The sequence below is a fragment of the Choloepus didactylus genome, chromosome 17 (genome assembly GCF_015220235.1).
Source record: "Choloepus didactylus isolate mChoDid1 chromosome 17, mChoDid1.pri, whole genome shotgun sequence".
In the NCBI taxonomy this organism is placed as follows: domain Eukaryota; kingdom Metazoa; phylum Chordata; class Mammalia; order Pilosa; family Megalonychidae; genus Choloepus; species Choloepus didactylus.
In genome coordinates, this window is record NC_051323.1 from 11359878 (window position 1) to 11375773 (window position 15896).

A 15896-nucleotide genomic window follows, 5' to 3' on the forward strand; every position below is an offset into this window, starting at 1 on the left:
TTGTGGCCCTAACTTTCAAATTCATTTTCAATCACTATTCCAATTTAAAAATAAAAAGCAAAAGCCCAGGGAGATTAAGAATGTCACCCAGTATCAACCAGACTTTAAGAGACAGGTTGGTTTCCAGACTCACACCAATCAGCAATTCCTTGCTTATAATTTTAACATCTACTTTAAGAGAACATGGTATTCTCCAATTTATTTTTAAGACCTATGGCAATCAAAACCATGTGGCTGTTATTGTTGTCTGGTTGGCTTTTATTCAGAGAAAATGCCAGGCCTGGAGGTAGATGTTTTTGCCTGGCACATCTTAGAGTCATCCAAGGTTGCACTTTCCTGGGTCCAGGGTAAGATGAGCAAAGACAGAGAAACACAACGTTGGTAGGAAATATCGGTAAGAAATTTCTTTAAAAATATATCTTTAAGTCAACATGCCAAAACTGACTGCTTCTCAAATGTGACAGTAACAGAAACCATCTCTGCCAAGGGGAGATACTGCAATTATATGCAGAAAACAGAGATGGTTATGAGGAGGAAAAAAAGGGGTTCTCCATCATTTCTTGACTTCCAAGCAAAGAAATGACAAAATAAAAAATACAGAAGATTCTGGTAATCATTCTTTCCTGTGGACTAGGTTAAATTCAAAACTAATTCTGATTGCTGTGATCAGAAGCCCACCTTAACTAGCTCTTTTCTCAGTAAAATATAAAACAACTCTCTAATGCCTCCCTCTTCTCATATCTTTGTTTACTTCTATAATTTTCTACACAGATTGACAGGTGTATGACAACAGCTGTTGCCCATGAAGAAAAATAGGGGAAAAAAAACAGCACTAAGTGATTGTTGATTAAGACATATTGTTATATAATTAATATTTTTCAACATGAACTACAGAAGTCAGGCCCTGTATTGGTGTGATAACTTTATATTTCCAGAAATCGTGGGAAGGATAACATATATATTTTTTCCAATGATGTTCACTTAAAGAAAAAAAAAAAGTAGCTAAATAGCTGTACCAAGGAATACTATCCTGAAAAAAATATTGCTCTGGACCTTTGCCTCTATCCCTTATCTCAGCACAACTTGGGAGATATGGAACAACTTGACTCTTATTCTTTTTAATTCCTTCTCTTCAAGCATGACTCTGAAAGATGAAAGATGCTCTCCTGAATGTTTATACTCATGCTCTTCCTTCTAGGTGGTTTAATAACATCACTTAGCAAATCTTTATCCTTAATAACCATCATTCTTAAGAAGATTTTCACATGTTTAACCAAAGTTTAAATCATTTTTCTTAAGAACGTACTTACACATATTAACTTTAAATCCTATCTTTTTCCAAGTCTTTTCCTCTTAATAATTTTAATTGTAATTCTTTTTTTTTTTTACTGAAATAAAAACAAGGAAGCACAATGAGTCTGTTTTGTTGCCTTGTGGAGATTCTGAAACTTTGGTGTGAAAATGAATCACCTCCTGTGTGTTGGGGAAGTGAGATAGTTGAATACACATTCCAAGGACCTACTCCCTGCAATCCTGATACAAATTCGGGGTTGGGGTGCTGCCCAGGATTCGGCTATTACTGTCCTCTGCCGGGACTGGGATGCCAACATAACCTTCTTAACTTCCTATTCTACTTTTCCCCATATTTTCACTCCATCTTGACATTTTAAAGGTCCCATCAGCATGTAATACTCTACATACAATGCTCTGAGTATTCTCTTTCTGTCCTGGAATATTCTCCTCTTTCTTTCTCTACTTGGAAAACTTCTATATATTTATCCCTGAAGTTTCAACCAACATATTATCCCCTTTATGAAGTGTTCTCTTACTCTTTCCCCTTTTCATGAATTTCCATGCCACTTTGTATATATTTCTATATAAGCAATTATTATAATTGATCACAGTGATCATTAGGGCCTGTTTTCCATTCACATTACAAAGGGCAGTGAATAGCAGAGGTTATATACTCAATAAGTGTTTGTTGGATTCTGAATCTATCTGATCCTCTATTTCTAAAATGGCCTTTAGGGACATTTGTAGGGGGAAGGGGAACAGTTGCCAAGTGTTCTCTTAGGACAAATATATCTCTAATATCTCTTGCTTCTTTTAATAATCTATAATGATTTTGCTCCATAAAAATTTATACATACCCTATTTGAGCATTTTTCTTGAGAAATTAACTCTAATAGGCATTCCTTGCTTTGCAAAACTGACTTTGATCATATCACGTCATCATTCCTGTACAGACCATTTTAGCCTTTGAAAGTGTTTTCCTGAGATGATAAATTCTGGAAATAAATTTTTATATCATGAGAGGAAATTCAGTGACATGTCAATGGGTTATCTAAACCAAGTCCTTATTTATTTACTAAGTACTGAGTATCCGGTAAAGCGGATAGGCGATAGAGCGTTATTATTTGTGGAATTCCAGTCTGTCAGAAAGGCCAAAGTAATAACTTGGCCTTGGAAGGAACAAAAAACAGTGCCCTCTAAGTGATGCAAAATATATGCTACAAATCATCCACGAATCTACAGCTACAGAGGCTTTCAAAAAATAAGCATTCTTCTTTATCAGTGTTGAGTAAGTCGTGCCCAGGTCAATAACCTCTTTCCAAGTGTACGGGAGAAAGAGACTTGCATAATCACAGTCAGTTTTACTTAGTGTTAAAACCCTCTCAACATTGGCTGTTCGAGTGCAGAGGTTCCGACACGACCCCTGCTCAATGCACGAACACGTTTGCTTTGGAAAATCATCCTGGTTACATGATTCTCAGTAGCTGGTGGACATTTCCATCACCACCTGACATTTTTTAACCTGTCAGAGAGCCCCCAGATGACAACCTCTTTACCCTGTCATCAGGAAATCTCAGAGCTACACCCTCCCTCTCTCTTATTACCTGTTCTCCTCCATGTTTGCTGCTGCGAGTGATCATGTGACCTTTCAGGAAACTGAAAAAATGGCTTCCTAATTAGGTGTTAATACAGAATAAATGCAGTTTACTCACTTACTGCCTCCTCAACTCTTCTAGATAATTATATCTTATCTTATAAAGTCAGCACATGATTAAAGCAAAAGGGGTTCAGGAACAGTTTGGGGCAGAACTCTGAGAAATGATTTTTGCTTTTGATAAATGACAGGTCTGAACACGTATATCCTTGGCTCCGTTTGTAATTCCGTGGCCTTTAAGACCCAAACGCATTCCTGCCCCCCTTATGCCCAAGAGCACAAATCTAAACCACTCTGTTCAAAGTCAGCTGAAGGCCTCTGCTTTTCACCAAACCTGCCCAATGCAATCCAACCCATCCCAGCCCAAAGGAATATTTCCTAATTCTTTGAGCACATTCTGGTTTCACCTCTAAATGGGTACTTAGCATGTTTCTAAACTCCCCAAAGGGGACACAGTCTTCTCTCAAGTGCAGGACCCAGGGCTTACCTATTTTATCCCCCCATGGCAGACAACACAATGCCCACTAAGTCCCTACTTACCAATCCTTCCCAATACCACATGGGTATTCCCGAAACACTGCAGAAGTAATTTTGAGTTTTGGAGCCCCAGTGAGAGACCTAGCTCCATCCATCACTTAGTAGATAAGGATGTTTTTTGATCCCAAATAAGTGAAATAGCATAAAGGTATGAGTTAAAATCTGCCTTCCTAAGCAACATATAGCTGACTATCACTGACATTGCTTCTCTTCAGAAGATGTCAATTCTTAACAAAACTTTATAAGAGGTTTGGATTTAGGAGGTTAACCAAATGACATTACCCATTTAAAAGAATATGGCTTACTTATATTTATCATTAACCCAAGTACCTGAATCACCATAAGAGACAGAGGTGACATTTTAAAACCTAGTTTGGGCAAAAGTATTTTTTTTTTTTTCTGACTTGAACAGTAGTATGTCCCACTTCAAAACCATATCTCATCAAATGTTCAATTCCTTTCCAATAACATATTTCTGTAAAAATATATCATAAACCTATAGAATTTTTGAGCAAGATCCTTTAGATCTTTTACGTGTATATCCTAATTTTATAGAGGAAAAAAGAGGCTCCAAAGAGGTAAGTAATTTGCTTTGAATTACCTAATTAGCCAATGACAGAAGTAAGATTACGACACCAGTGTTCAGACCCCAAGTTAAAGTAACTGCTATTACACTTCACTGTCTCCTTTAGTGCACGACATATGTATGTATTTTTAAACTGCAATTTTAATACATACAAAATGGATTAAAAAAAAACACTGAACATCACTAAAAAACGAAACATGCACATGAAAATAAACACGTGCATGCACAAGGCATTCCATGAAAGACTCTGAATTTGCACACGTGTACAACACAACCGTTCTTAACTCACGAAGTTTAAAGATGATTGTGTCCCAAGGGTTTGTAAAATATGAGCATTTCTTACCTGGCAGCTGTATGAGGGGTTGATAAGAGACATTAAAAACTTGAACTATGATTAGACATCAGATTTTTCTGGCACTGAAGGTTTGCTTCTACCTGGGTTTCAGGAGTTAAGCACTTTGAATGGAAGGTGGGCCAGAGACTTGAGAGGCAACCCAACATGAAAGCCTTTGATATTGTCACCCACATTGCAATATTAGGTGGACTGCAACAATTATCACCCAAAACTTCCTTTTGGCTAGTTATGGCCCTACTTTTCCTCATCTGGCTTGAAATTTCTCTTTAAGTCACTTCATTAGATTTGAAAGCTTAGGTGGGGAAACAACCTCAGATAGCACCTTCGGATACCAAAAATGGCCAGTATCAGCTCTAAGGCTTTTGAGCTATAAAAATCAATAACCTGGGGGGTTTATCTTCACATAACAGAGAAGCTATAGATGAGAAAGGAAGGATTCCTCCTTTCAAATTGCCCCCAATGCTTCAACACTTATCAGTGGCTAGTTAACTAGAGGGACGCATGCTTTGAAAAAATGGATAATACCTTCTTTGCATATTTCATGATATCCATGATCCACACTGGGATGGCCTCATCCCAAACCCTGAAAGTAACAGGGTCTTACCCTGTGATGGTCAAACCCTTTTAAAAGCACCCAGCCTGATGTTCCAACATTCCTTAAAGATTTAACCACCTCCATGAACCTCCTTTACCCATTTATATAAAAGCTGACATCTTGACAGTTTTATTAGTTATCCGGAGAGAACAAGGAAGGAAGCAGGAAAAAAAATGCTCGTTCTAGTTGATCTTTTCTTTCTAAATACTAAGACATATAAAAGAACTAACAAGTAATAACAGAAACCCAAATGAAACAAAAAACAGCATCTTTACATAGTTCATAACTAACAAAAGACCCTATAAAACAGCATCAGTGTTTTGACACGCAACAAAAATAGGTTAGCAAATGTGGTTGTGACACCTGAAATAGCTGTTCCATTAAACTTGCAGGAGCAGTGACTTTTTTTTGTTTTAATGAACAATTTAGTCTTTAAGTTAGAAAGCTTTCATTTATTCACACCAAAACCAAGTTTGTTGATAACCCTTGTGTATCAGTTTTGTCCCATTTTTACCTAACAATTTTAGAAGGTCTGACTGATTCTCTGGGGAAACATCAATAAAGGATATTCTGCAACTCTGAATTCTGCTAAGTGAAGAAGAATGCATCCTTCTCACTAGCTTTCCTTGGAGAAGTTCACCAAAGAACTACAGAAAGGATTCATTCCACATACACAATGACTCTCAGTCCTCATCAGAAGAAAGACTTGAGAAACAAAGGAATGAAAATGCCATTTTCACTTCTCAAGTTCAGATCACACTTGGAGAGTGTATCTGTTTTGAGGAACTCCTGACCCATGTAAAGAATAAATAAGTAGGTCCTTTGCCAAAAGTTGGCTAATTAGGTAAAGAGGGCTTGAAAGGGCACATCTCACTTTCTCGAACCCCAACCCTCCTGCCTTCAGAATTAGTGCTTATATTAAGAGAGAGATTAGATTAGAAAGTGAAGTTACTCACCATGGAGGAATCACTGCTTCCACTCCCGATCGGAGCTCCCTCAGCACAGGTTGGGAGGTGGGTAGAAAGTTGACTAGCCCTGCCCCCATCTATGACATCACAATCTACCTCATAAAAGGTAGTGAAAGTGCTCTGAACTCCTGTCTGATTTCCGAGAGATACAGAAAAGAGAGAGTGAGAGAGCGAGCAAGAGAAAAAAAAAAAATACATACCCTACTTGGGAAGGGATTAGGGAGGTGGAAAAGGGAGTGGGTAATTGGGAGAAAGAGGCCTATGAAGGGGTTGGGTGCGGAAAGAGATATGCTTGGACTTCCATGATATGGAGCAGCCCAGCCTTTAGGATTCCTCATTGGCTCTCAAACAGGTAAAGGGACCACCTGTGAGGAGGATGAAGATGCACCCTGCCTTGTCGGGCTTGGTAAGGGGCATGTGGTAGTGGGGTTCAAAGGGGAAGAATCCCCTATTTAAAGCATTGAAGATCACCAAGAGAGAAAGCAAGGGCTGCAGCTCTTAAAGCCTGGAACGATATGCGGGGATCCCAGATGCCTTTCTCGGAGGTTCCATTGCCCTGCTGCATGACCTTCACAAGCCCTTCACCTCTGAACATCAAGCTGGTATATGGTGCTAATGGGATACTCACCTCTGTCATTGGATCACTGAAGGACTAATGCATTCATTGTTGCTAGAGCGCAACTCTTTTTACTCTTCCTTTCTGCACTTTAGGGTGGCTTGTGTGAGGGGCACAACTTAAATGATAAACCAATAACCAGTGTCTATTTTTCCCATTAGAGTCCTTTCTTAAATTATGTTTCCCTTCAACATAAAATACTACCGACAATCTGGACCAAGTTTTTCTGCAGGTACCAAAAATAAGGTACATCTAAAGGGGGATGGGTAGTTGGATTTCATCTTCAAACCTGGGGAAAAATCAAGTGGCATGATTTATGCAATCATTAAGAGCCCTGCAATGCCACTCTCAGAGGTCAAGTTTATGGGTCTCTGTGATGCTAACTGACCCAACGTTTTGTCACAAGCAATTCTGCTATGGTCATATGATTGCTACTTTGTTTAATGTGTGGTTCCAATTCTTTCAGGAAATTGGACAAGATGGGAGAAAAATGTGGAAACCACTAAGGTCTTTTTTTTTTCCCCAAATGGAGATTAAGAAGTTTAAAAATCCTAAAATGCTCATAGTGGCCCAGGAGGTATTACGGCGAAACAAAAGTAGCAGGTGATATTGAAGAGCAGGTAGGTTCTAAAACCATTCACATGGAAGACAGACCTGCATTTGCCAGTGGAATATATAAAGGTGAAACCATTTCTTTCCACAGAAAATATTTTAGTAAAAGTAAAGATTCAAAATAATAGCTTGCATTGCACAGCGCCATAAGTTGGAAAATCCCAAAGACTGTTTATGTATGCAGATAAGCAAAATTCTTTATTTGGGATTTTTTTTCTTTGTGTTTTAAGCCAATATAGTTCTATTTCTAATCCTGTCATTCTTAGCTCACTAAATATATGTGTATTAAAATAATCACAATTAAAAATGAAGCAAAATTGGCAGCTTATGAGGAAGTTTGAAACACAGAAGTTACTGACTTCAAACTTATGATGGGTTTGGCAACACCACTCCCAGCTTTTACTTCAAAATAGTAGAATTAAAGACAATAGAAAAGAAAAGAAATTATCTGCCATATAAGAAAGACCAGTATTTTTCTATTATTTGACATTGTCTGCACTTGTTAGGTAGGGATGATGCCCTGAAAGTTTTCCTTGCTGTATTATTAAATTCCATATCCATTTTCAACAATTCTAAGACTAAATTCAAATTCCGCTTCAAAAAGTTACATCATATGAGATTTTGGAGTAAATGACCCTATAAAGCCTTATATCCCCAATTTTACATATTGATTCACTAACTGATTGATTTACCCTAGCATTTAAAAAAATAATAATTTAACAATCCCATTTGGTTTTATAAATTAGGCATCTCTAATTTTCCTATTGTAGGGTATGTGTTTTTTATCATTATTTCTCATCTTTAAAAATGACAATTATATATTACAAACTTACATGGGTCATCTAATCTCTCATAACATTCAGATATTACAAAAAATATAGTTAAATGGTTTTAAATAATAAATTAAAGCAAACTAGACTTAGAGGACAATCTAATGATACGTACTTCATCTTACTAATTACCTACTGTCTATTTGGAAATGAAGCGTGACTTCAGGAACCCAATGCAAAACTAGGCTGCATCAAAAGGATGCAAAATTGTGAACTGTGCTGAACTTCCAGGTGAATTTAGTATGATTGATTGTGGTAATGCCTTTAGTTGTGATATTAGTTCAAACAAAATTTTCTTTGACGCAGAATGCAATGTCAGGACCAGATAATTTCTGTCTCTTATGATATCTTTCATTAAAAGTAATTCTTACTGCAATTATAGATTTGATGCATACTTCCCATGGCAATGACTAAATGGATGAGTAGCCCTTCAACACAAGATGTGAAGTGACTGTAAGATTTCTTTAGTCAAGAGGCATTCTTCTTGAAGTCATGGTTATAATTTTCTTCTGACCAGAGAGACACAGGACTAGTTCCAAATTTCTGCTTGTTTGGTGCATATTTTTCTGTTTGTTTAACTTCTTAGTACAAAGGACTGAGGACAGCCAGGTGGAATGATTAGTACATTCCAAAAGGATAATCCATAGATGCATTTTAAAAGTAATTCATCATGGAAGACATGATCAGACAGTTGCCGTGGAATTTGGCCAAAACGTTATTGTTGAACAGAAATATCTCAGTGATAGAGATTCAGATTAACATTGAAACAGCAGAATCTGAATTGGTAGTTCCTAGATAAAGCAAAGAGACCATGTTTTGATTTTTTCATGGAAGTTGTCCAATGAGACCCTTGCACGTAAAGAATACACTTTCCTGAGAAGATGATGATGACTGGAAACTTCCCCAGGATATTGTCACTCCCTCCTCCTCCTCCTTCCTCTTTCTCTCAAATGCAGAATAGCTTTACAGAAGAAAACAGATGAAAGAGGTCAAGAGACAGATTGTACAGATTTGATAGAACACCTACCCACAGTTCCAGTCAAGTTCATTATGAGGAAGGTGTCTGCACAGATGATGGTACTCAGAGAAAAGTAATAAAACAAGATTGTGTTTGATGAAAGAAAAGATTAAAAGATTAAATTGGGAAAGCTTGCCTTCAAGAAAATAGGATTAAGATGAAATATTTGAAATATATTTATTGTCCAGAAGGGAAAAGACTATTCAAGATGGAGTAAGACAATGTGTTCTGAACCAAAAATAGAAATCTGACCCAAGGAAATGCCACATTGCCCATCCAGAAGAATGTCCTATTTGGAGGATACATGGGACATAATGTGGCACATATTTCTCTTCCAAGGGCTATGATCAAAGCCCTATTTCATAAATCACTTAAATTAGGCTGGAGAAAGCACTTGACAAAATAATCTGTAGGGACAGCATGTAGACAGTTAAGTTAAACACGCTTTTGTTTCTAGAATGCAGTGAATCAAGAAAAAGAGTGAATACATGGAGATAAGCATCATCAGACACTGCTATTCCAGCACAAAACGAATGCTGAACAACTCAGTGTGCTGAGAAACAAAGTGGAAAAAACAACATGAAATTCACATTCTAATAAAACACAGTGAACAGAAAATATTTATCCTTTTCATAGAAATTTTCTTTTCTTTTCATACAAATTATTTGATATTAGAGATAAAAAGACTGAATGTCTTCACCCAAAGCAATATCTAGCATTGTGCCTTCTACATAGTAGGGTTGCAATAGAAATTCTTGAATTCAGTGAATCAGAAAATACTCCTCTGTGAGCAAGAAGTAAATGCAAATCTTTGAAAATTTAATTGCAAATTTGTCATTGGAAATTAGGAAAACTGGTAGAAACATGGATACTTTACTAGTAAAATATTGTAAAAAAGTTTTTATCAAATCTAGTGTTGAACAAAAAAAAAATCTGTCTCAGTTTCAAGAGTCTCTTCATTTCCTTTATTTTTGGCCATCCGAAGTAATGGAAAAAATATACAAAATCAATAGTGAATTTCTCAGATAATCCTTAAAATATGGTTTTAATATTCATCCTCTCTTTTTTTTTCACCTACTTTATTTCAACTGGTTCACATTTTAACTTAGTTTTTTTCATCTTCTTCCAGTTCAAGAATTCTTGGGGAAGGTCCAATTAGGAACAAGAAATAAAACAAAGCAAAACAATGGATTTAAGGAACGAATTCTAAATAATCTATTCCTTGGGTAGAGCTAACAAATCTGAGTGCATGTGAGAAAACCAGAAGACAGTGGCTGAATTTACAAATTCTGCTTCTAAATAAAGGTATTCATTCAACATAGTGGCTTCCCATAATTATTTGGCTCAATTTAAGAGAACACATGTATCTGGATTTGCCCACATGTATCTAAAACTGGTTAAAAATACGGGGAAGCATTAAGATACTTCTCTAGCCATCAAATATTTAAAACATATTATTAAAGAACATACTAGAATGAAGTCAAGCAATTATCACTTATGGACAATATCCTGAATCATTTGCTAAATTTTACATGAAGGCAGAGCAATTGAATATTTTTGTAGTTAAGAAATGTATATACCTCTCTCAACTACCTTCCATAGAAGTTTTGAATCATAAATGTATGTCTTTACTTGTTTTCCTTTTTAATATATAGTTTTTCTATCTTTCCATTAATGAAGTCTGAGGAAGGTAATGATAAAATTCTTCAGTTTTTCTATGTTTATATTCAAACAAATTAAATAGTTTTCAGTTTCCTTTATGGATTGTATATTGTCTACAAGTTATTACTGATGATTAGGAAATTGTACTAAATAGTAAAATAAAGTGAATATTCAATGTGTATAAAAAATTCTCATAGGAGAACTTTATAAACCAGTACTGTTTAAATAGGTTTGCCTGTGTTTTGCAAATATTTTGAGATATATCCAGTCACCGCCCCTATCCTGGTACCTCCCATGTCTCTGATTTCTAAGTTTTCACAAAGTATTGCTATTCATTGGCTGCCAGATAAGCTTCAGAATATTCATTGAAATTTAGGTCATCAATTGCTAGTAGATTGAGGTGTGAATTATTCATTTTCCCTCTTATAATTAGAGACTCTTAAAACTTGAAAAGATTATATGACCTGAAGGAGTGAAAGTTCATTAATGGCATGAGAAGTAATGGCATTGATATTTCTGGGGTAGAGACATTCTTCCTAAAGCCACTAACTCCTTCTACTCTTAGAAGCCATAATATCCTCGGCTAAAAAGGGTAATAACTCAGCCCACAAATTCAGGTGACACAATCAAATCCACTCACTGAGTAGAACCAAGTTGGGTCAGCACATGTCTCCAGTTAAAGTTAAAAAATTATTTGCTTGGTTCGAGTCCCAACTCCGCCACAGTGGAGACCATTTTCCTATTTTAAAAATAAGAACATTGGCATAGAAAGTCTTTTTCTATGTGTAAAACTATTCAGTAAGATAGCCGTTTTGTTACATTCCCTCAGTGAAAAACTTTTTTTTTCCCCAAAGAATAGAGTTGATCATGTTGCTAAGTTTAGGGTCTATCACAGAGTATGTAACTGAAGAGTCATTTCCTCATCTAGTGGAGCAAAATTACATTCTCCTTTGCAAACATTTGTCTGAATTCAGGGAGAAAGAATATACAGGCGTGCACGGTGTGCCAGACACAAAGCTTCCTATGAGGCCCAACACCCAAGGAGTCTTTTACTTTACTTCTAAAATTCCTATTAATCTTCCATTTCTTCAAAAACGTAGAGTCTTGAGTTGGCTAAATGTCACTTGGATAACACTGGGAGAAAGAATATACACTGAGAAACTACTTAAGTGTTATTTCCCTCTGTGGGTTTGCAGAATTTGGGTTGTGCAACTATCAATGGCCATGCATGCTGATATGATGGGTATCTAGGTGAGACTTACTTCAGGAATAAGTACTTAAATGGTTCTAGTTTTGCTCTCATAGCAGAGCAGGGTGTACGCTTTTGGGAGAAAGGTTGAATTAAGCAACAACCCATCTTACTAGCAAAGTGTGTGCGAAGAACTACTGCTATTCTGCAAATGATAAATACCTACTTAACTTTCTATTGCCACAGAGTATTTCCACTATTCTCCATTCAGACTTTTAATCTGAAGTTTGCTTTCTCCTATTCTCTCTAGATCTGGACCCAAATACTTAACGGTCTACCCTCTGTATGGAGTGGATAAAATTATTTTGAACTGCTGCAAAGTTCTGAATGCATACCCTCTTGTTCAAAGGAACCATAGAAATGCATTCTGAACCCAAATTGAAATAGCTACTGAAAAAGTTAGCATTTGGGATTTTTCTGTTACTGCTACACTTTTCAGTGAAGATAATTAAGAATTGACTGTAGACAGAATCAGAAGTTATAAAAAGAGACTCCAAAAAACACGTTACTTAAAGTAAAGGTCTATACAATTAGTTACAATGCTTGTTTCAATGGTAGTTTCATCCCCTTACAAAATACTGGCTTATAGAGGGAACAAAGTACTGTTCAAATAAATACAATTCTCATCTCAACAAATCACAGTTTTCACCAAAAAAATTGCTTTGTACAAATAAAATCCAAATTTTCTTTCCCTTAAATTGTATTGGATCAGAGAGCTCACAGTTACCAACCCTTGGTTCAGGCCTCAATTGTTGCTTATTTAGGGGGAAGAGAGTAAATGTCAAAAAAGTATGTTTTCTGTGTGTGTTTAGTGTGTGTGTGTGTTTGATGTTTGTGTGCACATCTGTATCTTTGATTATAAGCTGGTGTCAGGTAGGTTTGATTGTATATTACCAGTTTCCAGTAATTTTAGGAATGCTTGTCTTCTATCACCATGAATATTCATGTTGATTTTAATTAGGGTCCATTTTTTTTTTTACTGATAGGCAAATAGGAACAACTGTAATTGAACCCTTATTCTCCAATTTTCTCTTTACCAATTTAAATCCTACCTGTGTCACAAATTATACTTGCACATCTTGTCAAACTTTTCTCCATAACCCAATTGAGGCGGGTTTCAAATATGGAAAGGAGAGATTTAAATGGCAAAGAACAAAAATGACAGAACTACATGTCTGAAACTTCCTCCCACATTCAGGCATGTTTCTCTGCTTCTCAGGAATAGTTCAGGACTACGTTCCGCCAGGCTGAAAACTGACACAAATAATGTCCCTTACCTCCAAACTTTTTATGTAACTGAATGACTTATTCTATTCTTCCAGTATTTTGTTAGTATAAAGAAAGATATTTATATGCAATAAAATACATTACAATTTGAACTATTTTTGTGTGGCACAAGCTACAAGTTACAGCCGAGTTCCTCCATCTCTAATATGAACATCAAATTCCCATCTAATACAGGGTTTTATATTGCTGGCTCCACTGTTATGATGGAGCTTCTGCTGTATTTGAATTGTTTTTCAATTTTAAGTGGAATTTTTCAGTTTCATCAGAATGTTTGAGGTTCAGAATGCATAATTATAAAACTTTACATTAGTGTTTCCAACCTCATTCAGAATAATATGCAAAGTATAAATCTTTGTATAGCTAAAGATAATCATAGGACACAGAATGATTTTTGTTTCTTTAGATACCTGTGTATATCTCCAGTACTAAATTTAAAAGTGTCCATTAAATCCTCTGAAACCAAGTAAATGAAAACTTAAATTTAAAACATGATAATCAAACAGGTAATTTCTGTATCATGGGTATCTTCTTCATCAGTTTGGAACTTATTTGTATTCAAGTAGTATTTGTGCACATTTTTTCTCTGAATTTGGCTCCACTTTCCTCCCATGATGAAGATGATGTTGTTACAATTAAAGGACATTGGTTTTACTAAATTAATTTGTGATAAACCATGAGTAAATGTCTCTTTCCTTTTTCTTCCCTTCCTTCATCTCTCCTTCTTTTCCATTTGCCCTCCTTCTTGCTGTTCCTTTTTCCTTTTCTTCTTTCAATGTCCCTTGTTCCAAAAGGCCTGCAATCTTGCTTAAAAGATTAAGCAAATAAAAAGGCCAACACTAAATTAAGCAAACATATAAATTCAGTATATAGACTAACTGGTTATTTAATCTTCTGGGCCATTATTTCCTCTACTTTTCACTCAAACATTTCTTTCACTCTGTCAGTTTTTGTTTTTTGTTTTTTTCTTTACCATTACCCCCTTAGTAACCAGCCAATTAGCCCACAAATGCATCTTCTACTTTGAGATTCAATAAGAATGTCACTTTCAGGCTACTGAGAAAGGCTTAAGCCAATGATGTAAAATAATTGATTCCCATGCAGAAAACTGATGGTGCTGCAGAGATGAAAGTCATGTGACCTAGAATATGTAGGCATACAGCTTGGACTGCTTTATTTCTCTAGTTCCCTATCATGACCCATGAAGAGCTTTTGTATCCATTCTCTCCCATGACCTGTTGAGTTTTCCTGCCCCACTTTTCAAGCCAAAGCCAGACACAACAGAAGGGACCCTTCTCCATTTGTACACCGAGAATCACATAAAGCATAAACATGCTGACAGGGTACACAATTGTGCACATGTGAATTTTGTTTAACATATGTTAAACATATGGCTATCATGCCAGCACATGACTATAAAAACATAGCTATTGGTTTTGGAATCCAAACCATATTTCTTGGCAAAATGAAAATAATCTATCCAAGTGTTTGCTGTTTTTAATGTCTAATAAATATACCTTTCTGGGGGCTTTCATATATTTCAGAGAAGAAGGTGCAGCTTCAAATCCCATGTACATAAACACACAGGGAAAAGGAAAGAAGGTTTGAGTATTTATTTGATTGCATATAAAACTACAATGGTTTTTCCTTTAAAATATTGCATCTTTGTCATACTGGGTCACAAAATAAGTTGGGCCCAAAACATGGGTGCATTTTCTTGGCAAAATCATTGGAAGTTTGTGTACATGGGGTCTCACATTCTTGACTCTTTCAGAACTTTGAAGGCAGTTTGTGGTTACTTTGCAAAATAAGCATATTGATTATTTTTTCTCCATTGGCCAACAGTGTAGGAGGATGAAAAATAAGATGGAGGCAGAAGTGGAAAAGACAAGCAGGTATGGCACCAAACAGCAATCAAGCTTGGTAAAAATCATGAGGACACCAAGAGCGGGCCCATAACTGAGCAATCTATAGCAAACTTTTATGATGCATTAGACTCATAATTATTATAAAGTTCTATAACATTCCTCTAAAAGAAGCCTTGTCCCATGCAAGGATTTATGAACTTTGCCAGTAAGAGCCCAAGAAGGAAACAGGCTTCTTGAAGGCGTTCACAATCTCAAACACTGCAAAGGCCAACAGTGCAAGTGATAAAGCCAGTGATGGTTTGGACTACATCTAAATGTGGAAAAGAAAATGGCAATGAAGCTTTGGAGGCAGTGACCACTAACAATGGTTACTGAGAGGATGATGGAGAGCAACTCTGCCAGTTCAATATCGCCAAGAATGAAGTCGTGGAGTCTGAGATCCACAAAGATGCATTGCGCATCCATGGAAATAGTAAGATTTGGAAAGTAACAAATGAAAGCACACAAGGCAAGCTGCACAAAAAGCACTCAGTTCCACAGCTGCTATATACAGATGGACATGAAAGCTGAATGGGATGGAAAACTGTACCACTGAGGCTGAAGATAAGAAAGGAAGCAAAGGAGATGCAATGTTTTGATCACTTCTTGGCAGAGAGAAGCCTGGTTATCACCAACTTAGCAGAGAGGACACATTGCAAGACAGATTGCTCTTGGTTGTTGAAGAATGTTGAAACGGGATCATTTTGGAAATGCAAAGAGGTGACTGTGC

The 15896-nt window shown here is 36.3% G+C and overlaps 1 protein-coding gene across 2 annotated transcripts in view; it reads right to left on the reverse strand.

The window, feature by feature from the left end:
* The window catches only part of CTNNA2 (catenin alpha 2), a 1138501-nt gene that overhangs the window by 21825 nt on the left and 1100780 nt on the right, over nt 1-15896 (reverse strand). The window contains exon 18 of one of the 2 annotated variants that reach the window (XM_037807218.1): nt 5977-6120. The exons of the other annotated variant lie outside the window; for it this stretch is intronic. Coding sequence (XP_037663146.1) covers nt 5977-6120 — 144 coding nt within the window. The remainder of the gene's footprint in view (nt 1-5976; nt 6121-15896) is intronic. 2 annotated transcript variants of the gene reach the window in all.